At 39.0% G+C, this 24,364-nt stretch overlaps 2 protein-coding genes across 6 annotated transcripts; one reads left to right on the top strand and one right to left on the bottom strand.

Moving 5' to 3' along the window:
• The first annotated feature begins 816 nt into the window (after positions 1 to 816).
• LOC116249769 (DNA-directed RNA polymerase 1B, mitochondrial-like) lies at positions 817 to 21,556 on the top strand. 4 transcript variants are annotated; one of them, XM_031623025.2, is made up of 19 exons: positions 818 to 1,957; positions 2,127 to 2,330; positions 2,404 to 2,537; positions 2,623 to 2,686; positions 3,305 to 3,363; positions 3,485 to 3,602; positions 4,988 to 5,101; positions 5,294 to 5,425; positions 5,500 to 5,916; positions 13,595 to 13,645; positions 14,454 to 14,524; positions 15,549 to 15,633; positions 15,994 to 16,143; positions 16,645 to 16,719; positions 19,212 to 19,301; positions 19,411 to 19,458; positions 19,579 to 19,693; positions 19,766 to 19,869; positions 20,499 to 21,556. In XM_031623025.2, exons 1-19 carry the CDS (start codon positions 917 to 919, stop codon positions 20,607 to 20,609), a joined length of 3,183 nt encoding a protein of 1,060 aa, XP_031478885.1. In that variant the 5' UTR covers positions 818 to 916; the 3' UTR covers positions 20,610 to 21,556. The 4 variants fall into 4 exon arrangements, with proteins under 4 accessions (XP_031478887.1, XP_031478888.1, XP_031478885.1 ...); XM_031623024.2 differs by having other exon boundaries at positions 2,620 to 2,686; XM_031623027.2 differs by lacking the exons at positions 19,766 to 19,869; positions 20,499 to 21,556 and having other exon boundaries at positions 817 to 1,957; positions 2,620 to 2,686; positions 19,212 to 19,290; positions 19,579 to 19,665.
• On the bottom strand, positions 17,628 to 24,164 carry LOC116249770 (biogenesis of lysosome-related organelles complex 1 subunit 2). 2 transcript variants are annotated; one of them, XM_031623030.2, is made up of 3 exons: positions 23,907 to 24,164; positions 22,302 to 22,535; positions 17,628 to 17,877 (listed from the first exon to the last, which is right to left on the bottom strand). In XM_031623030.2, the coding sequence occupies exons 1-3, from the start codon at positions 24,003 to 24,005 to the stop codon at positions 17,842 to 17,844; spliced, it is 369 nt and encodes a 122-aa protein (XP_031478890.1). In that variant the 5' UTR covers positions 24,006 to 24,164; the 3' UTR covers positions 17,628 to 17,841. The 2 variants fall into 2 exon arrangements, with proteins under 2 accessions (XP_031478890.1, XP_031478889.1); XM_031623029.2 differs by lacking the exon at positions 17,628 to 17,877 and having other exon boundaries at positions 21,885 to 22,535; positions 23,907 to 24,161.
• Between the last annotated feature and the right edge of the window lie 200 nt (positions 24,165 to 24,364).

Genomic DNA, 24,364 nt, shown 5'->3' with positions numbered 1-24,364 from the left:
ATGATATAGTTCCATTTTCTATAATTTACTTTCTCATTAACAGTTTGGTTGGATTCATCCAAAAGCTTGAAATTTCAATTTGTTTATTCTGCAGGCATCGATTTCCTTTTATTGTTTAGAAATTAAATGAGAAAAATATGAAAAATGAAAAGGTAGTATGCAATATTAAATGCTAGTCGAACGCAGGTTTTTCTACCATAATACCTGGATCTTCAAATTGGACATGAAGACACTATGAAGCTACCCGGATCCGATCCATTCACACCACAGATTTCCCACGGCAGACGTCCGTTACTGGTAGTGGTGTCCTCACTTCGCGGGACTGTCAAGTCATCGAACCGCAACTCTGGCTTGACGAAATGACCGAAACACCCTTTCACGCCACCGCCTTCTCCTCCAAAGAGTAATGTACCAATGGACCGGATCTTCATGCAGTATCCAAAATAATCTTCATATTTCAAATATTTTCAACTTCTTAAAAAGTAAGATTTTCTCTATTTTAATCATTTTATTATTCAATTTAACTGAATCGGCTAATTTTCCTTATGGGCAGTTCCACAGATTCGATTCAATAGCAGATTTTTACAACATTTAACTAAACTAGAGCCGTTAGATCTTCAAAGTTCAAACTCAAGGGTGACTTGTGGTTACCAAAAAAAAAAAGCTGGACCCGAACCCGAAACGAAAAAGATTGCGGACCTTGGGCTGCTGTGGCGGAAAATATTTGATATTTGACGTCATTAAATAAATATCATAAGGGTATTTTCGTAGTATCGAAAAATGAGAGCAGACGAACTCTGCCAGGGTTCGAGCCGCCTTGTGAATTGCGGGACTTAAGGAGGGTTTTAGGTTCTCTCTCTCTCTCGATCATGGTTCTAATTTGGGCCTGTAAGTTATTTAGCTGAATCTCTCTTGTATGGTTGTTTATCTGAATCTTTCTCGTATGCACAAAATTTTCTGGAGTACCCACCTTCTCGTTACTCTTCTCTTTCTGAGCTTGATTTTGGTGTATGATGGCCTATGTTGCACTTCGACATTGCGGCGTCTGCCGATTGCCTCCGAAGCAAATCTCCTCATCAAATTCGTGGATACTGGAGCGATAGAAAACTTTAGAAATATGTGGAGGGTTTTGAGGAAACATATTTTTCTTCAGAATTCTAGTTTAGTTTATCGACCCGGAGCTGTGATGAGCAGCCTTACGGAGGATTTTTCCTCCTTGGCTTCGTCATTGGGTAAAAGTATTCACTCATCGGTTCTGGGGTATAGGAATGGGTGTTCTGAAATGGGTAATCGACGGTATATTGATTCGATGGAAGATTTGGGAGTTAGAGGCGTCGGATTGTATAGAAGGAGTGTCGAAAATCTGGTGAATTTCTCGTGCTTGAGTACCGACGATTTTAGGCCTAGAGTGGGCGGGATGCAAGGTTTTTCTAGTGCTGCAGAAGCCGTTCCGTCGACTGATGATGATAGTTCGGTGATGGACGAAATTCAGGAGGTTCCTGAGCAGTGCTCAGGGGAAGTGAACGGAGAGAAAAGAGGAAAATTCTATCGTAGACGCCGGGCACGTCGCGGCAATTTGGGATACACCAAATATCTTGCTTTGAGGATAAGGCAAGTAAAGGTTGAAACTGAAGTGTGGGAAAAGGCAGCAAGGGAATACAGGGAGCTCGTCACGGACATGTGTAAGCAGAAATTGGCACCGAACTTGCCTTATATGAAGTCATTGTTTCTTGGTTGGTTTGAGCCTCTTCGGGTCCGCATTGCAGCAGAGCAGGAGTCTTACAGGAAGGGAAAGAATAGGACTGCCTATGCTCCTTACTTTGATCGTTTGCCGGCAGAAATGATGGCGGTTATCACTATGCATAAGCTGATGGGATTGATGATGACGTCGGACGATCATGGTACCGCTAGGGTTGTCCAAGCAGCTTGCCGAATCGGCGACGCCATCGAAAACGAGGTGGGTAAGTTCTCATCTTGTTTCTTGTAGGCTTATTTTTCTTTGTTCACTTAGTTTGTTTAATTATTATTATTTCTTTACTTAGCTTTCTTTGTTCACTTTATTTATTTGAACTCCATTTTGTTGTTAAATCTCACAAAATAGGAGAACCAATCGTTTGCACTTTCAGGCTCGGATTCTTACCTTTCTTGAGAAAACGAAGAAGAAACGTCCCAAGGGGAATATGCCTAAAGGAGAACCTGAAGCTCTAAGGGAAGAGTTTCTCAGGAAAAAAGTGATCGATCTGATCAAGAAACAAAAGCTGCGTCAGGTGACTCAGATAGTGAAAAGAAAGGATGACTCAGAACCATGGGGCGTGGAGGCTCACGCAAAGGTACTTGACATGTCAACCAACCAAATGTTTGTCGGTTTGGTATATTTGTTTAAATTGTACTTGTCCTTTGTAGGTTGGGTGCCGTCTTATTGAGTTGTTGATTGAAACGGCTTATATTCAGCATCCATCTGATGAGACAGTCGACGGTCCACCTGATATCCGTCCTGCATTCAGGCACTCATTAAGAAATGTGTCCAAGGACCAACAGTACGATGCATTTGCCAAATTGATAGGCTGGTTATTGTCAAAGCTAATGACATATATAAATGTGTTTATTTTTTTTCCACAGAAGTATTTCAAGACGCTATGGTGTTATTGAATGTGATCCTCTGGTTCGAAAAGGTCTTGATAGAACTGTAAGTATGACAAGATATCGTTTCTATGGTGATTTATAACAGCATAATTAGATGATTTACTGTTTGGTACCCTTTAAAGCATCAATGTGCCTTATGCATTATTTGTTGTTGCCTCAAACTTGTAGTTCCCTCTTACTTCACCTTTGAGATTATTTGGTCAACGTATACATTTTTTTTTAAGGCTGCTAAACAATGAAATCGAGTATACCTCTTAAACATTTTTAGCTCTTCTAGATTGGAGAAGCATAAAATATGTGTTCGGACTTATCATCCTTATGGTTCTTCTTTCGAACGCTTGATGTTATCTGTGCTATTCATGCTTGGCTTTAGAGGTGAACCTTTACTGATGGATGTATTTCTTGAAATGTATAAATATATTGAGAAGAATCCACAAGAACTTGAAATTCTCTTATTCCTCTTGGGTCCTTAGAAACCAGATATGACATTATTGATCACAACACAATTACGTTCTCTTTGATGCTTGTGATCCTTCTACATTTCACTGCAAACTTATCATTCAGACAATATAGTTCATTGTGGGGAATCTGTTCTTGCAACAAACCCACTGATCAGAATATTGCGAACTCAGTTGCTTTAAACTTCTTTATGTTCTGACAGGCCAGGCACATGGTGATTCCTTACATGCCAATGTTGGTGCCTCCACTAGGGTGGACAGGGTACAATTATCTCTCTTTGGATGCTTTTAGCATTTGTCTGGAAAGGATTCCATGATGAAGCTCCAAAATATAATGTTGCTGATTGTATCAAAATCATTTTACTTTATGGTCTTGTTAACAGCTATGACCAAGGGGCACATCTATTTTTGCCATCTCACATTATGCGTACCCATGGATCAAGGCAACTGCGGGAAGCAATAAAAAGAACCCCAAGGCAACAGTTGCAGTATATCTTTCAGGTGTGCATTATGAGTTTGCTGCTTGGTACCTGTCATGTCAGATACTTGTTACATGTGGATCTTGTTTTTTCTTTTTCTTTTTCTTTTTTCTCTTTTTTATTATCTCTAGCTTCCACATGTGGATGCAACCATGTTGGAAAGTGAAATGAAACATCATTCTTATGAAGAGTACTTTCAAGGGAATCAAGAATCAATATCAATCTTTGTTGATTCAGATGATTCCCTTTTTTCTCTTTGAGGTGTGCATTATGAGTTTGCTGCTTGGTACCTGTCATGTCAGATATTTGTTACATGTGGATCTTGTTTTTTTCTTTTTTTTCTCTTTTTTATTATCTCTAGCTTCCACATGTGGATGCAACCATATTGGAAAGTGAAATGAAACATCATTCTTGTGAAGAGTACTTTCAAGAGAATCAAGAATCAAGATCAATCTTTGTTGATTCAGATGATTCCTTTTTTGTCTGATCAAATTCCTATGTGGGAGGATGGGGAGAGCCAGAAGAAAAAGACTTGAGGTGGGTTTTGTTTGGGGGGAAGGGTTGGTGCTGCTGGATTTCAGAAAACTGTATTCTTGGAAGGATTTCAGCGATTTTCTATTCGTAAGAAATCCTTGTAGTGAGATAATGGAAAATTGGAAAAATAAGTGAAGGAAAAGAAAGAACTCTAGATGCCATGTTGTGTATAAATGTTGGTGCAGGCTTCATTAAGTTTCTGTTAAATGAACTTGATTGGTGAAACTTTGGCAACCAAAGTTAAAATTGGCTTTGATAATATCACCTTGAATGCTGTTGCTAGTGACAAAGCAAGGTTCTGAAACCACTTTATATGATTTTACATGGGTGTTAAGTAGCATAATATATTTAAGGTAGCTTGTCAAAAACCACCACATGTAGATTTTCACAATCTTAATGTTTATTGAGGAAAAAATAGTATTGAACTTCTGTGCCATATGGTTTTGAATTCGTTTGCATCTTTTGATATCTGTTTCATGATTAGACACATGGTCTTACACATCTTGACATCTATACTTAAACATTTTCATGAATTGATGTTCAGTCTTAGTATTGAAAAGTAAGATATATACAACCATTTGGAGTTTTCCGGCATCAACTTGTTTGATCTTAATCCACCATTGACATATCTATTGATTTTTAGCATCTAATATTGGTGCTTTTGACTCAACGATTATCTTTAGCTATACAATTGAATTCTGGTATGAAGTTTTACTTCAAATGCTTTCATGTGAAAGTTTTGAAGAACAATTTTCTTTACTTTTCAATAATAAGCAATAGCTAGTGTTGAAATATTTCTTCTCTTTTAGCTGTTCGCACTGTTTATCTTATGTGTACATGCATGTGTGTCTGTGTATCATCTTTTCTTTTTAGGCCTTGGATACGCTTGGGAGTACTAAGTGGAGGATTAATAAAAGAATCCTTGCAGTAGTAGATAGAGTATGGGCCAGTGGAGGGAATCTTGCAGGACTCATTGACTGTGAAGATGTAAGTTACCCTTAGTACGACAAACTTCTCCTTTGAGGCAAAATGGCTCTCCTTTGCATACCTGCTTTATTTGGTGCATATTGTTCTTCACAAAATTTATTGGTTTGATGCATTGGACTGAACATGTACATGAGCTGCAAATATAGGTTTTACTGTGTTGTTATTCTTATCCTCTGCTCCATCATTTTTCAGGTTCCTTTACCAGAGAAACCAGACACAGAGGACGAAGCAGTTCTTAGGAAGTGGAAGTGGAGTAAGAGGAGAACAGAAAAGGAAAACAATGAAAGACATTCACAGCGGTGTGATATAGAACTTAAACTTGCTGTAAGAGTTCATTTGCCCCTCTGCTATCACAAATATTTCCAATTTATAGCATACTGATCTTATGCCATTTTCAGGTGGCCCACAAAATGAAGGATGAAGAAGGATTTTATTATCCACATAATCTAGATTTCCGTGGGCGGGCATATCCCATGCACCCTTACTTGAATCATCTTGGTTCAGATCTATGCAGGGGCATCCTAGAATTTGCAGAAGGCCGCCCATTAGGGAAATCAGGATTAAGGTGGTTAAAGATTCATCTAGCAAACCTATTTGCGGGAGGCATTGACAAGCTGTCATATGATGGTCGTGTAGCATTTGTTGAGAATCATTTAGATGATATATTTGATTCAGCTGAAAGGCCCCTTGAAGGTTCAAGGTGGTGGTTAAATGCAGAAGATCCCTTCCAGTGCTTAGCTGTATGCATTAATCTGTCCGAAGCTTTGAGAAACCCTTCGCCAGAGACAACCATCTCACACTTGCCTGTTCATCAGGTAGATGGATCCTTAGTTGTCAAATTTAAGGTTGAACATTACACAGGTTGTTCAAGTACCATAAAAGGTAACCATGATTAGTTGGTTCAATCAGTCCAATTTGATTGACTAATAAATATATACATTTATACATTTATATATATATATATATATATATATATATATATATATAGGTGCTGGATGTTACCAGCTGACAAAATATATAGAAAATGTCATTAAAACCACCATGAAACGGAAGTACTAGGAACAGTTTATGGTATAACAATGGATTATGGTATTTTTAGTGATGGTTTATGTTACATTTAGCCGGGGGCGGAGGGAAGGGGGACTGGCAGGGCCATGGCTCCCCCTCACATTTTGGGAAGAAAAGAATTTATATTTATAGTTTTGAAAATATTTTGTTTGACCTATGTAAAAATTCTGAAAAATGTTGTTTGGCCCCTCGACAAATTTTGAAAATATTATTCGGCCCCCCTTAAAGGAAATTTCTGGCTCTGCCCCTGCTTTAGCGACAGTTTATGGTATAGCAACAGTGTATGTATATATATTATATAGCTAAGCATTTAAACTTTAAACTACCATTCAGAGTTTTGACTCTTAACTGTGGAGCACTGAATTAAGAAAAAGAGAGAAAAAGAGGATGGATTCCATATGGATGTGTTACTCATATTTCCTTGTACAACATGCAACGGTTAAAATTCAATGGATTTATGGACAATATCTTCATTTATCAAGGCTTGATGTTTCATTGCATATGCTGACCTGTGATCAGAATCCTTTGAACGCTAATGCTCAAATTGTTAAATCATGGCCAGAAAATCTAATTGGTACTGTTGAATTAGAAAAGTTTATGTTTCTAGGTGGTTCTTTGCAATATTTAATAGTTAGGAAGTCTCTTTAAACATTCCTCTATTTTCTGTTGATGTACTTTGTAAATCTCTCTTCAACCCTAATCTCTTTATTATGGAGATTAGGGTTAGTGAATGGATTAGCGATTCTCTCTCTAAGGCTGCCGACTGTAACATGGTATCAGAGTCGGTGATCTCCACCCCTCTCCACCGGCGGCTGTCGTGATTTTCCGGCGACCCCTTCTCCTCTTCCTCTCTCATCTCTTCCCACTTCTTCTCTTCCTCTATCCTTCCTTCCTCTCTTCTCTCTGCTGATCGAAAGATAGTGAAGCAGCGTGAAAGGGGAACCTAATCACATGTGAGAGGTATGTGTGTCAGGTCCCCAACGTGGATGTAGTGGAGCGTAAGCAACTGCGTGGGAGTTGCAGTGGAAAGTTGTAAGTCCGATCTAGCTTCGTGGATGAATAGCAACAATTGGACTCCATTATTATTCAGATCTAGGCTTGTAGAAAAGTAGCTGCATGTGGATTCTTGTTCAGATTTGGGCACGTGGACCATATTCTTATCATATTTTTTGTTGACTTTGGAAAAGTGGCTGCAAGTGGAGTAGATGCACGTTGGGTATATTTTTTTTTCAGATTGAATGTCTGTTTTATAATCTGATGGACTGATTTGAACAACAAAGTTTTTTTTATATGCATATGTGGATACGTAGAAGCCTGGTGGACTGTTTTGAATAGCAAGTTCATATATTCTTGGTCATTTATTGATTGCTTTGATTGGTGGACTGATTTACTGAGCAGCAAGTTTTTTTAAGGACTGCTTTTGGTGCGAAAAAAAAAAATATATATTTTGCTGCCTAAGTTTTCTCAAGTTGATTGCTGCATGCTATACTCTTGATTGTATCATAGTGCAACCAAATTAAGATCACATTGTCAAGTCGTGCACTATGGCCACTGAAGGCAAGACAGAGATGCAGTATGAGCATAAGAACACAAACAATCTCTTTTCTTATGGTTCTACTGTAAAGTTGGATGGATCTAATTTGGTTCCGTGTATTTATGATGTCTGTGATTGGACATCGGAAGGAACATGTTATAGAAGAAGATGAGCCTGTGATGAATAATGGAAGATATAGTTCATGGAAGGAAGATAAAAATATTGTCATGTCATGGATCATGAATAGTGTGCAACCACAGATTTCCTCTATTATTGCATATTATACCTCTGCCAAACAAATGTGGGATTTTATTTTTTGAAGCAAACGTACTCAAATGAAAAGAATGTTAGGAAGGTTTTGCAGGTGGAGGAGGAATTACTTAATTTGCGACAGGGTGACCAAAGTTTTGCTCATTACTTCGCTTCCATCAAGTCAATCTATGAAATACTTAAAGCTTTGCATCCTTCATGTCCCACATGCCACAAGACTCATGGTGAACAGTCTATGGTGGCAAAGTTTCTACAGGGTCTCTCTTCGGAGTATGCAGTAGCAAAGACACAGATGTTGACTGGAGCAGAAATTCCTGACCTAGCTGAGGCTTATAATAGACTCAGTCGTCTTGCTGTGACTCTTTTTCTGCCTTCCACCGATGCTACTCCCTCTGCTTTGGTAGCTTCAGGAGGTCGTGGACATAATTTCTTCAGGGGGAGGGGCATAGGTCGAGGGTCAGGAGGAGGTCGTGAGAGATTTCAGTGCACATTCTGTGGGAAAATAGGACATTTGGAAGACAGATGTTGGGATAAGCATGGTCGTCCTTCCGCTATACTCCTAGGAAGAGGTGTTGCATCTAAGCAGGGCAAGAATTCATTTCAGTCTCCTATTGGATCTATCCAAGCAGCTTCATCAGTAATAGAGGGGTCTTTATCTTCTTTCAATCCTGAGACTGTGACTGTGAATATCAACAAGTCAGAGTATGAGGAGTTCTTAACACACAGATCTACTCAACCATCGGCCTCTACAGTTATGATAGACAGTGCTATGTCCGTTGATACTGCTCTACATGATGCAAGTACTACTTTGATTATTGATTCAGGAGCATCGAGACACTTTTGTAGTAGGTCTTCTATGTTTATCATGCTACACTCATTACCTCAGACACGTCATGTGAGATTTGCAGATGGTAGATGGTGTCCTATTATGGGTTATGGAGATATTAAGATTTCTCTGTCTATGACAATTCCTAATGTGTTATTTGCTCCTAAGTTTTCCACTAATCTTTTATTAGTTGGACAATTGATTAATGATTTACATTGTCATGTTACATTTAACTCTGGTGTATATTCATTTCAGGACTTGCAAACTGGGAAAACGATTGGTGGAGGCTATGAGAAAGGGGGCATCTACTTCCTGTTTGATTCTGTGGGTATTGCAGCCGTCTCGAGAAAGGGGGCATCTACTTCCTGTCTGATTCTGTGGGTATTGCAGCCGTCTCGATTTCTTCATTGTCATCCTCCTTCCAGTGGCATCTCAAACTTGATCATCCATCTGTCTCCAAACTCCGTCACCTACTTCCTCATCTATCAGTACCAGAGTCGTTCCAGACTTCCAGTGTGTGACCTGTCAACTTGGCAAGCACACCCGTAGCAGTTATTCGTCGAGTCTTAGTCCGTCCAGTTGTGGACTATTTGATCTTCTTCATATTGATGTGTGGGGTCCTAACAGAGTTGCTAGTGGGTCTAGATTTCGTTATTTCCTTGTCATTGTTGATGATTATTATCGGGTCACTTGGTTTTTTCTTTTGAAAGAAAGGTCTGAAGTCATATGTACTCTCAGGAACCTTATTATTGAAATAAAGACTCAGTTTGGTATTCTTGTTAAAAGCATTCGCACTGATAACGCTCTTGAGTTCAAGGCATCTACCTTAATTAAATTTTACTCTGATAATGGCATTTCTCCTCAGTTTACTTGTCTCCATACCTCCCAGCAAAATGGAGTAGTTGAGCGGAAACATCGCCAACTTTTACATGTGGCACGCTCCCTAATGCTTCATACTAAGCTACCTGCATATTTTTTGGGAGATGCCATCCTCACTGCCTGTTACTTGACCAACCGTTTGCCCTCATCCTCCAGTGACAACAAGGTTTCCATTAAACTTGTGCACCTACAACGACCCTTGTTTCCAGTGGCTCCCAAAGTATTTGGTTGCACATGCTTTGTTCACATACTTGGACCCACACGTGATAAATTGGGTGCCCAAGCCATTAAGTATATCTTTATTGGCTACTCCAGGAATCATAAAGGTTACAAATGCTTTGACCTATTGACTCAAAAAGAGTATATCAGTGCGGATGTGACATTCTTTGAGTCTCAGCCTTATTATGGTTCCTCACCTACCTCTACTGAAATGCCACTGTCATCTGACCCACTACCTATTCTTCCTATTCCTTTGGAGTCATTCCCTTATGAGTCTCCTTTTGGGGATTCTCCCGCTGTAGTGTCCAAGTTTCGTGATCCTTCGCTGGTCTACACACATCGACAGGACCCTTCTCATGATCCTTCCTCAACCGCTTCTCAGGAGGTAAGTACATCTGAAGTGAGTATACCTAGTCCATCTGATTCCTGTCAGGACTTACCTATTGCTCTTCGCAAAGGCAAGCGACAATGTACTCGACATCTTATATTTCATTTTGTTTCTACTGACAATGTTGGTAAAATTATGCAACAGTTTATTCAAGCTCTGGCGGCCCATGCTGTTCCTACTTGTCACCAACAGGCCTTATTAGATACCCAATGGAGACAGGCTATGCAAGATGAGATGGATGCATTAGTTCAGCAAGACACTTGGGAACTTGTTGATCCTCCTCCTGCATTGTTGGCTCCAAGTGGGTATTTACAGTGAAATATAATTCTGATGGTTCTATGGAAAGATACAAAGCTCGGTTGGTTGCTAAGGGCTACACACAGACTTACGGGGTTGATTTCTTCGAGACTTTCTCTCCTATTGCTCGGTTGGGGACCATTCGTCTTATTATTTCTGTCGCTGTACATCATGATTGGCACATGTATCAGCTTGATGTCAAAAATGCATTTTTGTACGGTGATCTTGATGAGACTGTCTATATGCAACAACCATCAAGGTTTGAACGACAGGGAGAGTGTGGAAAAGTATGCAAACTAAAGAAAGCTATTTATGAACTCAAACAAAGTCCTCGTGCGTGGTTTCACAAGTTCTCTGATGTAGTCTCAAAGTGTGGCTTTGCGAGATCCCCTCTTGATCATTCTCTGTTTATCAAGAAGAATTCCAGGGGTATGACCATTCTAGTGGTTTATGTTGATGATATTATCCTGACAGGTGACTCCGATCAAGAAATTTCTGATGCAAAGTTGTTTCTTCAAAAACAGTTTGTGACGAAAGATCTTGGTTAACTACGATATTTCTTGGGAATAGAGGTGGCTCGCAACAGGGAAGGTGTAGTTCTCTCTCAACGAAAGTATGTTCTTGATTTATTGCAAGACACTGGGATGCTAGGAGCTAAACCGGCTAATCTACCTATGAATCCACGCATACATCTTCATGATGACCAATTAGAATTAGTGGATTCTCGATCATACAGGTCTCTTATTGGAAAGCTCCTCTATGTTACTGTGACCAGACCATACATTAGCTTTGCAGTGGGAAAACTAAGTCAGTTTATGAAAAGCCCAGGAAAGTTCATTGGGATGCTGCTTTAATGGTGGTCAAATATTTGAAATCATCTCTTGGCAAAAGACTTTTGTTCACAAAAGGCAAGACCCTGGAAGTGCTGGCTCAGTCGAAGACAGAAAATCTACCACAGGATTCTGTGTATTTGCGAGAGGCAACCTTATATCCTGGAGAAGCAAAAAGTAAGGTGTGGTGTCAAGATCTAGTGCATAATCAGAATATAGAGCTATGGCTCAAACTGCCGCTGAAATGACTTGGGCTAAATCCATGCTATCTAGCCTAAGTGTGTCGATTCCGCTTCCTATGAAGATGTATTGTGACAATCGAGCAACCACATACATTACAAACAATCCAGTTTTTTATGAGAGAACTAAACATATTGAAGTGGACTGCCATTACATTCGAGATCTCGTTCAAGGAGGAACCATAACCACCATTCATGTATCATCATAAGATCAAATTGCAGATGTCTTTACTAAAGCTCTTCCTATTGGTGATTTCTCTAGATGTTGTGACAAGCTAAGCATGATTAATATGTATGCTCCAGCTTGAGGGGGAGTGTTGAATTAGAAGAGTTTATGTTTCTAGGTGGTTCTTTGCAATATTTAATAGTTAGGAAGTCTCTTTAAACATTCCTCTATTTTCTGTTGATGTACTTTGTAAATCTCTCTTCAACCCTAATCGCTTTATTATGGAGATTAGGGTTAGTGAATGGATTAACGATTCTCTCTCTAAGGCTGCCGGATGTAACAGGTACTTTGAAAGAACAGTATGGTTAAACAAACTGATGATTGATGTTTTAAATTTGCATTTTGCATATGAAAATCTTTGCTAAATAGTTTTTGGCTGTCCCTAGAAGGGTAATTAGAAATAGTAGCTATTTGGATGCAAGGAGAAAGTCACTATGAATTAATCTTTTGGGCTGGATATCAACACGAGAAAACCAAACTAGTAGTCTAGTAGTTTACAAGAAATGTGGCTTTGCTGAATTGCTCGGTCTTGTTAATAGAATTTCATATGGTTAAACTTCTACGTGATCCAAGCTGGTTAGGATCTAGCACAACTATGGGGATTCTTTCATTCCCCACTAGATCACATGGGTATGACCTTTAGCTGCTGCACTTGTGCCGATGAGGCACAGGTGAGGGTGTGCGGTGAGGTGTTGCTTGTGTCTTGGGTATGGCAAAGTAAAAAGTACAGAAGCTGATGAGTATGCTTAGTGGCAACATAGGAAGGGGGGTGGAGGCAACAACAACAAAAAGGACGCAATGGCAAAGCAAGGAGACAGAGGGGTGATGGAGAAAGGACAGAGAGAGGGATGGAGGTTTTTGTTGGTTTTTCTCTTTTTTCTTTTATACCTTTTCCTTTCTTATAATTTACAAATGAAGTATTTTTCTACAATTTAAAAACTTACAATTTACAAAGCTCTTCTTTGTTGTAAACTGTTTATAAAAGCTTTTTTAAGAACATCATCTCCGCAGCTGCATCCAATTTTTCTTGGGAAAAATGGCATACCTGCATTCACATCCTGCTCCCATGTCACATTCGTTTCTCAGGTGGGTATGCTTCTTCTTAGGTTTAGTCTATATCTGGAAGCACCACTCACAGTCCAGGCAGATGCCAGTTTCCAACTAGAGCTTCAGTATGATTTGGGAATACTCATAAACATTAGAATCTGAATGATAAGTAGGTTTTGGAGAAGAATACTGTTCAGAATACGTAGCCTGACCTAGTCTAGCCTTGTCAAGTGTAGCTTTTACTTGATTGCATTAAAAATAATTGTTTATGTTTGAAGAACAATTTCAGGGTAAACAGCTGAAAAGTTCAGGTTCCTCTTACTGTTCTTCTTGACTTCAATAAACTTATGAATCAAAATATTTGAATCTTGGAAATCTTGAATTAATCAAGAGACTCATTTCTAGTGAACAATGATAAATTTGAATGTATCTGGGATTATATGAAAAGATAAATTTGCTAGTGAAAGTGAAACATATGCCTGGTGAAGCCCCAGTCTTTTGTCTTCTGTCAAAAAGCTAATTTGATGTTTTCTTTCACTTAGTCTAAACTTCTCCATATTGTTGAGGAAACGTATGCCTGGCTAGCTCTCAAGCTGTTGTGTTCTATTAAATGCTAATTTGGTTTTGTCTTTTACTTGGCCTAAAGTTCTGTGTGTTGGTATTTATTCAGGATGGTTCTTGTAATGGTTTACAACACTATGCTGCCCTGGGAAGAGATACGGTAATGTGTATTTTTGTAATCAACAAGATTTAGCACTTCCTTGTAGCTCTATTGTTTCCAAGTTCTTCCACTTGGTTAGAAGATGGGTTGAATATGCACTCTGATTTTTTGGTTTTTTTTTTTAAAAAAAAAACTTAGAGGACCCTTCGTTTTTCTTCACAACTGTGTTCTGCTTGCTGTGGAACAAGTAGCAAATAGGACCTAAGTGGAATATGTTCCTTCTGGAGAGAATTAATTGCATGGTATCTTCCTCAAATAGCACGTCTAGTTGTGTTTTGCAAACCCTTATTTTGTCTTTTAAATGTAAGTTATAGTGAGCTTTGGGGTTGTGAAGGATTCCAACTGGTAGCAGCATATATTGCACAAAACTTCTCTCATTATCTCTCAAATTTTCTAGTCTTTTTGCTGCCAAATTGTTCATCTGAAGATTCAAGGCCATTTGCACTCTTTTGCAGTCAAAATGTGCATTGACAGGCAGCTGTTGTAACAGCTGTTGTAATTCTTCTAATGTTGCACAACAGATAATGCTTTGGTTTAACACATTCGACTTCATTTCTCATTGCGAGATTATTTTTTATGACCTCCCTCTTTGTCTCTCTCTCACACACACACACATACACATGCACTCTCTCTCTCTCTATGTTTTACACATTGACTTGTTCAAACACACATTCATATGTGCACATCATATTCACCATCTAGCAATCACGTTGAAGAATAGTAAAAGAATTGCATCATGTTAATGTAACTTGTCTTTTTTCCTTGATCTTGTTCTTATTAATGTGGTGGATGTGCTTGTTATATTCAGTTGGGTGCTGCTTCAGTGAACCTGGTTGCTGGGGAGAAACCTGCAGATGTTTATTCAGAAATTGCTGCAAGGTAATGAAATGCTTTTCTGGCTCCTTTGTCAATCTGATTTTGTTTGTACCGGTGTTTAAGCTAGTCATTTTTTGGTGGAAATATTATTTTGGGGGAAGCATCCTGTCAAACTGGCTCCCTGATTCTTTGAATGAATAGATTGGGCACCCATGCATAATATGAAATCCTGTTGACACAACAGAATGGATTTTGTAGAGCTGGATCACTTCTGCATCAAAGTGACTGATTTTAATATTTCTGGAAACAAGTTCAGTAGTAACAGTCACCACTCAGAAACATTCTCTCTGCATTTTTTTTCTGAAGATATATTTTTTTGGAAAATTATCAGGAAAAACTCAGAAATTTTAAAACTGAAAAATAATAAGCACTCCACTATTTTTCTTGCAAAAATACATAGAAAAAACAAATAGTAAAACTTTTTGAGAATCATAAAAAAAAAACAAAATGAAAAAACAATAACTTGCTTTATGAAAAAGTACTTTTCAAAAGCCTCAGAAAAAAATCAGCAATGCAGGGTAGTATGATAATGTTGTAATAGTTGGTGATATGCTGAAAATATCAGGATATTTGCTGAATTGACTTCAAAATCATAAATCACAATAATATTGACATAATTTCAAAATATTAGAGATAATTGAATATCATTGATTTCATTCACTCAGTGGTTCTTTTAATCGATCTTTTTATTTTTTCGGTTTGGACACACACACACGTCTCTCTGTGTGTGTGTGTGTTATAGCATATTGCATTTTATGATATGCCGGAGAAAGGGGGAGATAATGAACTCTCTCCCTTCCCCATTCATTTTACTGAGAGGTGGTAAGGAGCCACTTCCCTTGCCTTTAGCTTTCCCATGTCTGACGCTTAATATGAGTTTCTTTTATGCGCACTTGTCTCACTGTTTATACAAGTTGCACTAGGACCTAGTAAAAGTGCTTATAGCATGCTATTTTTCATTTGCTTATATCAGAATTCCTCTTTACTAATAGAAATATCTAACGAGAAGCTATTGTGCTCATTGTAGAGTTCTGGAGACCGTACAAAGAGATTCTCAAAAAGATCCTGCCACTAATCCCAATGCTGTGCGTGCTAGGCTTTTGATTGGGCAGGTTGATAAAAGATCTTGATCATCTTCCCATTGATGCTGTCTTTTTTAATATTATGAGTAGTCTCTGAGGATTGAGTTTACTTGGTCAGTCTTATAGGCAGATCTTTTCACACCTGTCTTTCATATTTTATTACTTGTGTCAATCCATAAGTATGGTGTTCTGTATTTTGTGATCCTTTTGGCAAGTCAAACAGAGATTTTTGAGTCCAAGTTATTAGTTAACTACTCTTCTAGGTTATGGTATTTAGAGGATAAGATCGTCAACACTCCAAGTGCTTCCTCGCTCACAAGTGCCTTTTTCTTGTTCTTCCTTAAAAGTATACTTCAAGTGTATGATGTACTTTTATCATTCATCACACAGGTGGATCGTAAATTAGTCAAGCAGACCGTCATGACATCAGTTTATGGAGTTACTTATATTGGTGCCCGGGATCAGATAAAGAGAAGGCTAAAAGAGCGGAATGCCATTCCAGATGACCAGGTCTTTGGTGCAGCTTGCTATGCAGCAAAAGTATAGCCACCAACTAACTTTTCATTGACTTGGTGTTTGGTTGTTTCTTTTAAATTTCTTTTAGCTATCTTTTGTTAATATTAGCATTGAGAGTTGGTTGGTTTAGGGCCCTGCAATACTTTGATCTGTGCCCTTTGTTGCTCATTAGTGTTGGTTGTTTAGCATGGTATATAATATATATTGTAAAGTCCCAAAACCTTTGGAGCTTTGATTACCAAATACTTCTTAATGAAGGAAACTGGGGGCTTTTCTCCACTTTGAACTGGAGAAGTGATTAACATCAAATCCTAATTACAGATTTCTTCTCTCACTGTTCCTTCTATTGTTCCTGTTACTGTGTGACTGTGACTGTTTGCAGGGCTACTACTGGGTCCAATTTTCTCTTGTGTAAATAAAGATAGATTTTATTTCATCTCGTCTTTGGAATTTGAAGTACCATTTTTATGTCCTTTAAGCAAGGAAAAAATGTCAAAGTGACAAACATATTTCTCCCATTTGTAGGCAACTTTAACTGCCCTTGAGGAGATGTTCCAAGCTGCACGTGACATTATGAGCTGGCTGGGTGATTGTGCAAAGGTTTGGACTTGCTTCCTGATGCAGTCTTGATTCATGTTCCAAGTAAATAGTTGTATCTGGTTCTTTAAATATCCAATCGGCCGACTTAGCATGGAATGATGTTTTTCACTAATTTGCAGCCTTTGAGGGCCAGTTATTTAAATTAGAACGTTTCCATCTGCAGCGACAGTTTAGTGTTTTTCATGCTCTTAGATAAATAGTTGTATCTGACTCTTTAGATTATCTAGTCAGCCTAGCATGTAATGGCACCTTCACCAATGTATGGTCTTTGAGGGGTACTTCTTTAATTAGTACATTTCCATCTGCATTGGCATTATATAGAACTGGTTAGCTCTACATTTGCATCTTGGGCTTATTCTTCTCTTGATTTCTAACTTCTCACATGGGAAACCCTATCTGATTTATGGAAAGCATAACATTGACCACGTGAGCTAAGAACTTCCCCATTGGTTTCTCTGGAGGCCGGAATTATTTGGCTCGTCCATGAATTGTGAAGGCTATAACCACCAGGTTCCAATTTGTTTTCCTGATAAGAAAAGATTTCACAAGCTTTGCAATCACTAGGTCCTGTTTTCCATATTTATGGATGCTTTTGTTTTCCTTTCCAAACAATGTTTGTCTTTGACCTCAGGGACTTGTCCCTTCCATAAGTTGATTTAGGAACAGATAAAGAGTACGCAACAATTAAACCAAGGCAGGTACAGATAAGCTAAAGCTAGATGAGCTGCTTACACATTTCCCTTCTTCGGCTAGTGCACTATTATGGTGCTCACTGGTTCCAGGTTCCCTTTTATAGGAAACACCTAAGAACTTGCTAGTTTGCCATTGTTCTTACCAATTAGATGGAATAGCTCCATTATTAGTGGGTTTGTCCTATTAGATCCAAATGCTGCAATTCTCAATGTCCCACCTGTGATCATGTAATTGATCAGATCCTACCAGAACTTACAATGGTTTCTCCTAGGTTAAGAGACAATTTACCTTTTATCACAATAAGGTTGTAGCCTGTAGGATATGCAGGTGCCTCTAGGAGAAAACACATTCAACATCATTATCAAAGTATTAATTGCGGCAACATGATTCAGAAGATCTGAACTTCAGGTCCCTCCTGCTTATGTTGTTTTACACAGTTCTTGTTGGAAGAGCAAGCTGGGGGATCTAACCATAAAACATAAAAAACATTAGACAATGAATGGATGATGAGTATCATCTCTGACTAAGAAAAAGAAAAGTTGCTTATGCTGGTCACAGATTATAAAATGAGGTCAAAATGCAGATATGCATGTCAGTTTTCCTGATATAAATGAATCAAGTTACGTTGTATGAAGTACAGGATCAGATACATTGCAACATGATGTACCTGAATCTATCAAATTTCGACGCTAAAGGTTTTTATTAGAAGAAAAGAATCTTCAACTAAAAATAGTTGCATCCTAGACATTTCCATGAAAGAAATATTTTTTTCTTTAATATTTTGAAGATGAAATTTTGGTTTTCAGAACCTTGTGGAGAAGTGTCAGTTGAAGCTTTCACTAATTTCATTTTACCCTGGCATGGTTTCACCACAATATCGAATTTCAGGCTTCTTATACGATATTCAGCATATTGTTGGGGTTATTCATGTTTATAAATTTTTCAGCTGGGTTTGAACTTTTTAAGTGTTGCCTAAATAACTTTTCATGCACAAGAGTGCAAGTTGAACAGCTTCAATAGGATTCCTTACAACTCCACATCACATCATCTCTACCTCTTTTGCCCATGGCATATAATATTATAGTCATTGTGACAACAGTGAACACCTATATCACATGAGTACTGGTGATACTGGTGATATATATATAATATGTTTATATCTATGAAACCATCATTAATCATGAACAGTTGCATCCACAGTGCACCCAGTGTGCACCTGAGTCCGGTGCCGCAGCCTATTTGTGGCAGCCTTGAGACATAGATGTACATAATATGCCTTCAGGTCATTAAATATGCCTTTTTTTATCCTGATTTTCCCAGCATTTATGTCAGGCAACACCTGGTGTTGCTATATTAGCAGCCGAGCAGACATGTAACATACTAACATGACAGTAGCTTCCTCCTAGTTGCATCTAAGTATAATTTGGGAGGGAATAGTAACCTCCAAAAGCGCCTGATTATGCAAAGTCAATGCATGTGCATGTGTGTGTCGAATATCCTTGAGTTCGTTTCTTTCCAAGAACAGCAGTGCATGTGTGTCTAGGCACGTGCATGTGTTTGTGTGAATGCCTTTGAGTTCCTTTCTTTCCAAGCACATTGCCACCACAACAGTTTTGGAGGTCAATTTATTTTGTATGTTTAGACAATTTTAGAACCTGCACAATATGTTTATTTAGCGTACGATAATGCAACATTGCTTTGGCAAGTGTAGGCTTCTCTATTTTACTATTTGGTAAATAGAAAACTATTTTTCTCAATCAAATTACTGTCTCAAACTATGTACCTTTTCTGTCAAGCAGTTAATTGCTTCGGAAAATGAGTCTGTAAGATGGACTACTCCGCTTGGCCTTCCAGTCTTGCAACCTTACAGGAAGAAAGGCAGGTGTCTCGTAAGTACTCTAAGAATGATTTTTGTTCTTTTAATTTGTAACTAATTTTATGAGCAATATAGGATGATATCTCAATTTTGTAAATTGATTGTTACTTGATAATCTGCAGGTTAAAACATCCCTACAGGTTTTGGCTTTAGAAAGAGAAACAGATAAGGTTATCCACAAGATGCTGTTCTAGATTTTAGTTCAACATGCTCACTGATTACTAAATGGAGCTTTATCAATAGTGTTCCTTTTCTTTTTCTCTCTCAACCTCATGCTTTGGCTCCTCTAGGTCATGACCAAGAGGCAAAAGACTGCATTTCCCCCAAATTTTGTTCATTCCCTTGATGGATCCCACATGATGATGACAGCTATTGCCTGCAAAAAGGCGGGACTCAATTTTGCAGGTGAGATTTCTTCTCTTATCTATTGAGACTGGGCCATTTTGAGATTGTCTCAGCTTAATCACTTGTTTGCAGGAGTTCATGATTCATATTGGACCCATGCATGTGATGTGGATGAATTGAACCGAATACTGAGGGAGAAGTTTGTGGAGCTCTATAAGCAACCAATATTGGAAGAGGTAGCCATACGAACTTTCCAGTAGTGCACATTTTTTTTGTTAAAATTGTAAAAAGGAACTACCGGTTCTGAGGTACGAGAGGAAGGGGCCGAATTTTCATTAGGAAATGGGCCAACTTTTCCCTTACCAGTCATTTTCCTTTGTGTCAATGGCTCTTGTAGAATGAATACCAAAAGAATGGTGCTCTTGTGAGTCCTTGCCTTTACCTACATTTAGTAGACTTTTCTCTCGATTCTACAAATCCTTGTCCCTAGCCTACATCTTTGAGGTGCCAAAAAACCTTTGGATGATAACCCAAGACTAGCAAAGCCTCTTTCCTGACTGGAACTTGAACTGCTTTAGGAACACCTAAATTGGCTGCCACGTTGCAGTTGGAGTATTGCCACCTGTCTGATAGTGTATTCTGCATTATGTGGTTTTGTGCATATGTGATTATTTTTTTTAGGAGTATTTTGTAGGCGTGAAACGAGGTGATTCATTTTCTTGAGAGGCTAGCATTATGTGGTTATTTGTCAACAACCTAAAATTGCTCATCTTCTTATGTCAAGGATACACTTTGTTTGTGAAGCGATACTCGTTACAGTTTTATACTAATTGCGCTGCCACTGACCTATGCCCATGCTATGCAGCTGCTGGAAAGCTTCCAGAAATCATTTCCTCAATTGAGGTTTCCTCCTCTTCCAGATCGCGGTGATTTTGATCTGAGGGTGGTTTTGAAGTCGCCCTACTTTTTCAACTGACATCTCTCGCCAGCGTTTTTATATCTAAGATGACGAGATGGTGCTGGCTCCACACGATTTATTCTCTTTGTCATTATTAGTGGGAGGTGGCAGATTTGTATTCTTTCCTCGGACCTCACCAATCAGAAGGTCTGTCTGGTATCCACCACTGCTGGTTGTGCCGAGATACTCGTATCTGCAAATGTAAATGGTTTATGAAGACAGGATCTCAAGAGCGAAAGATCTTCCTGGCAGCATCTTTTCGAATGTCTTTGTCTCGTGCCCAGATGAGTTGGCACGATACCAATTTATCTTCGAACTTTGCGGCATAAGGAGAAAGAAAAAGCAAGCCGGTTTTGGTAAAATTTGAAGATAAAATCCTTAAGAAGGTTGCATTCTGTAAAACAGATGCCTTGGGGCCATTAGCATAGCTGGGTGGGCTGGTGCCACTGGAAAAGTTTGATGCATGTAGTCGCTATGTCTTGACCTAATGGGGTGGAGCGCGACATCAAGTTGACTATGTACCTGTGATTACAGTAGGGAGGAGCCTTGGACTGTGGAGGCAGAGAACTCGGCCTTTCGTCTAGACGTCTCTGGCTCACCCAGATATGTACCTGTGATTACAGTAGGGAGGAGCCTTGGACTGTGGAGGCAGAGAACTCTGCCTTTCGTCTAGACGTCTCTGGCGCACCCAGATGTACAGATGCAAGTTATGTACAATGACATCTACAATTTGCGCCTCCTAGTGGATTTATTAATGCATCTTATTTTTCCAAGTACTATAGATGTTAAGCGACACCAAGTTGACTATGTATCGTGTTTACAGTAGGGAGGAGCCTTAGGGCGTGGAGGCGGAGCTTTGGCTTTCGTCTGGACTTCTCTGTCTTACCCAGATGTACAGATGTAAATTTATGTACGATTGACGTACCATTTGGGCCTTCTAGTGGAATTATTAATGCATCTTAGTACTTCTGTTGTTGTAAATGGCTGGCAGTTAACCTTGGTTGCTACTTTATTTTATTTTTCCAAGTACAATACATGTTGCCCATCCCCAGCCGCAATCTATATGGTAGTTCACCTTTTCTTCTACGTTGTTTTCCTGACTGCTGAATGCCAGCTTACCCAGAAACTGATTCAATGTGCGTGCGTGTGCGTGTGGGTGTGTGTGTGTGTGAGATATATATATATATATATATATATATATATATAGAGAGAGAGAGAGAGAGAGAGAGAGAGAGAGAGAGAGAGAGAGAAACTACGCCTGTTAAAAGGGAAAATGGAGATCATGGAATATGATTATACGGAAAAATGGAGATCATGGAATATGATTATACGAAAAAATGAAGATCATGGAAGATGATTATACAGCTTAAGATAGGTAAGTTCTGCCATGAGCAGAAACATGCATTTCCAATAGAGAACATCTTTTCTTCGTCAAGAGATAATGATAACATTTTCCATAGGAGAAAAAAATCAAGTTTCTTAACAGATCAGGCCCCAATGATAAAGCTGCTGGTTCTGCTTTCATGTGATCTATAGAAGAACTTGGTGCGGGACTTGATTTTCTCAAAGGATTGAAATCTGCCTCTCCTATAGGGTTGAATTGTATTGAGGATCAAATATCGGCGTTTAGCTTCCCTGGTCAGGTAACGTGCCTGCCTCAACCATCTAATTGATAGTTTTAGGTTGCACATCTTGATATGCAGATCGTACCTTTGTCTCTAGCAAACGAACATAGTTGTCAAGCATCGAGATAATAGCTTCAAATTCTGTCACTTGCCGTTCAATGGAATCTATCTGCTGAACATACTCATGGAAGCTGCCATTTTTTGCCTTCAATTGCTCCACAAACACTCTCAATCCTGAAGCAATGTCTCCAAAATTTTGGTATTCTTCGGCCACTTTAAGGTTCATTTTCTCCAAAAGCTGTAGAAGGTTTCCTGTTCCCTGCCAAAAAGATTATCGGTGATCTCATAAAAAGAAATGAGCTTTCAGGTTGCCTTGTTTAAAGACTACTACGAACATATCAGAAGTAGTATTAGCAGTCGGCAACTTCTGATTGGTCAACTGTATTCTCTTCCTTTTCTTTTCCCCCGCAAAGCACACTCTGAAGAGTCGGTCAGATCATGCACCTCTTTTTTCTGGCTATCCAAGCTAGTAAGCCGATATCAACCGGGTGTAAGTCACCCTCAACCAAAAAGCAAGAAACTTAACCAAATATGTTTTTTGTTTGAGAAAAAAAATTGTCATTAGTTGAATTTCATTCAATATTTCAATTACGTTATTAAGTAATATCTTTGAACAAAACTTTGCTTAAATCATATCATGCCTCACTTTTTCACAGTAAGAATCTTTACATGTAAATAAGCATGACGGCAGATGCACATACACACATATATAGATGTATTTATGCATTTATGCATCTATCATAGAGGCGTTTCGCCATGTAATCCTAGTTTGACAAAATTCTCATGTAAGATAACCAACGGTTCTTTGTACTACGAAGAACAACGCATCTTTAGGATGAATATCAACCGTCTTCCGTATCTTTTTGAAGTGCGCCATGCAAATGATTCACGGCCCAGCAAGTGAGTTCACATAGACATGCAAACTGAAGGACACCAGGACTAAACCTTCCCCAGCCTAAAGCGTGATCCTATCCAGAGCCCCATAACAAGTGTCAACTCGTTACAGTGCTTCAGAAGTTCAACACAGAAATACACAGAGCAAAAGAAAATCATCTTTCTGATACAACACAGAGAAGAACTCCATACCGTTGCTGAGGCTTTAAGAAAAGGTCTTCGGACTACTCCATTTTCTTCCAAAAGTTACTCGCATCTAGAACTGCCTCACATGTTGAGTGCTTCTCAAGAAAGCATTGGCCTCCGGGACAGCACCATCACACTTGTAACGATTTTCCAGTCAAACAGGTGAATCCAAACAATTCACCAATAATCCGTACAAAATTGTCCAGGTACAATGGAAGGACCATGAACGATATTCAGATTTCCCTACCACCACAGGTCTGGCTTGGTGGTCGGAGACCACGCTCAATTAAAAAGAAGAAAAACAAAAAAAATCGAGATTCCCCAAGTTTCTAAGATTCAAGAAGAGTGGGCACCCAAACATCGCTCTAGAGAAAAAAATTCTACTGCAGCTCCAATTGGTTAATCGGAACCAATAAAATTTGATCAAAACCCTCAAATGGGAGCCTAAAATATGTGAAAAGAAAGAGAAGTCGAAGGAAGCATTCACGGAAGACCAAGGCCGATCGAAACAAAGGGGCTGAAGATGGAAGCAGAATGGGGAGGGGACTACCTGGAGCTCAGACTTGACCATGGAGGAGAGGTTGGTGAACAGGTCGTTGAGGGATTCCGCCAGCTCGTCTCGCTCTTCTCCCTCCCGTCCGTCCGCCATATCACACTGCGGCCGATTGACGATTCGCCTCTACTGCAAGTTGAAATCCCAGTTCAGATCGAACCTGGCTTATTTCAACACTGTTGTGCACTGCAGGGCTGGGCATCAATCAAGACGAGCGCGACTCCATTAAGATCGTCTCGAGCTCGACCCGAATGAGGAGCCGAATTTCGGTATTATAAATTCGATCCCGTTAAGTTTGTTTTTTCTTGATTTTTTCGTATCAATGCAAAATTAAGTTCAATCCATATGCAACAAACAAAAATTGATTTTATTCTTCTTTTTTGTTTTTGTATTTAGGACACTTCTTAAATTTTGTTAAGTATTCTCATTTTATCGGATGTGACGCAAAGATGGTG

Source organism: Nymphaea colorata, chromosome 3 (genome assembly GCF_008831285.2).
Source record: "Nymphaea colorata isolate Beijing-Zhang1983 chromosome 3, ASM883128v2, whole genome shotgun sequence".
NCBI classification, from domain to species: Eukaryota; Viridiplantae; Streptophyta; class Magnoliopsida; order Nymphaeales; family Nymphaeaceae; genus Nymphaea; species Nymphaea colorata.
The sequence above is the reverse complement of the archived record's forward strand: the minus strand, read 5'-3'. Positions and strand labels throughout refer to the sequence as shown.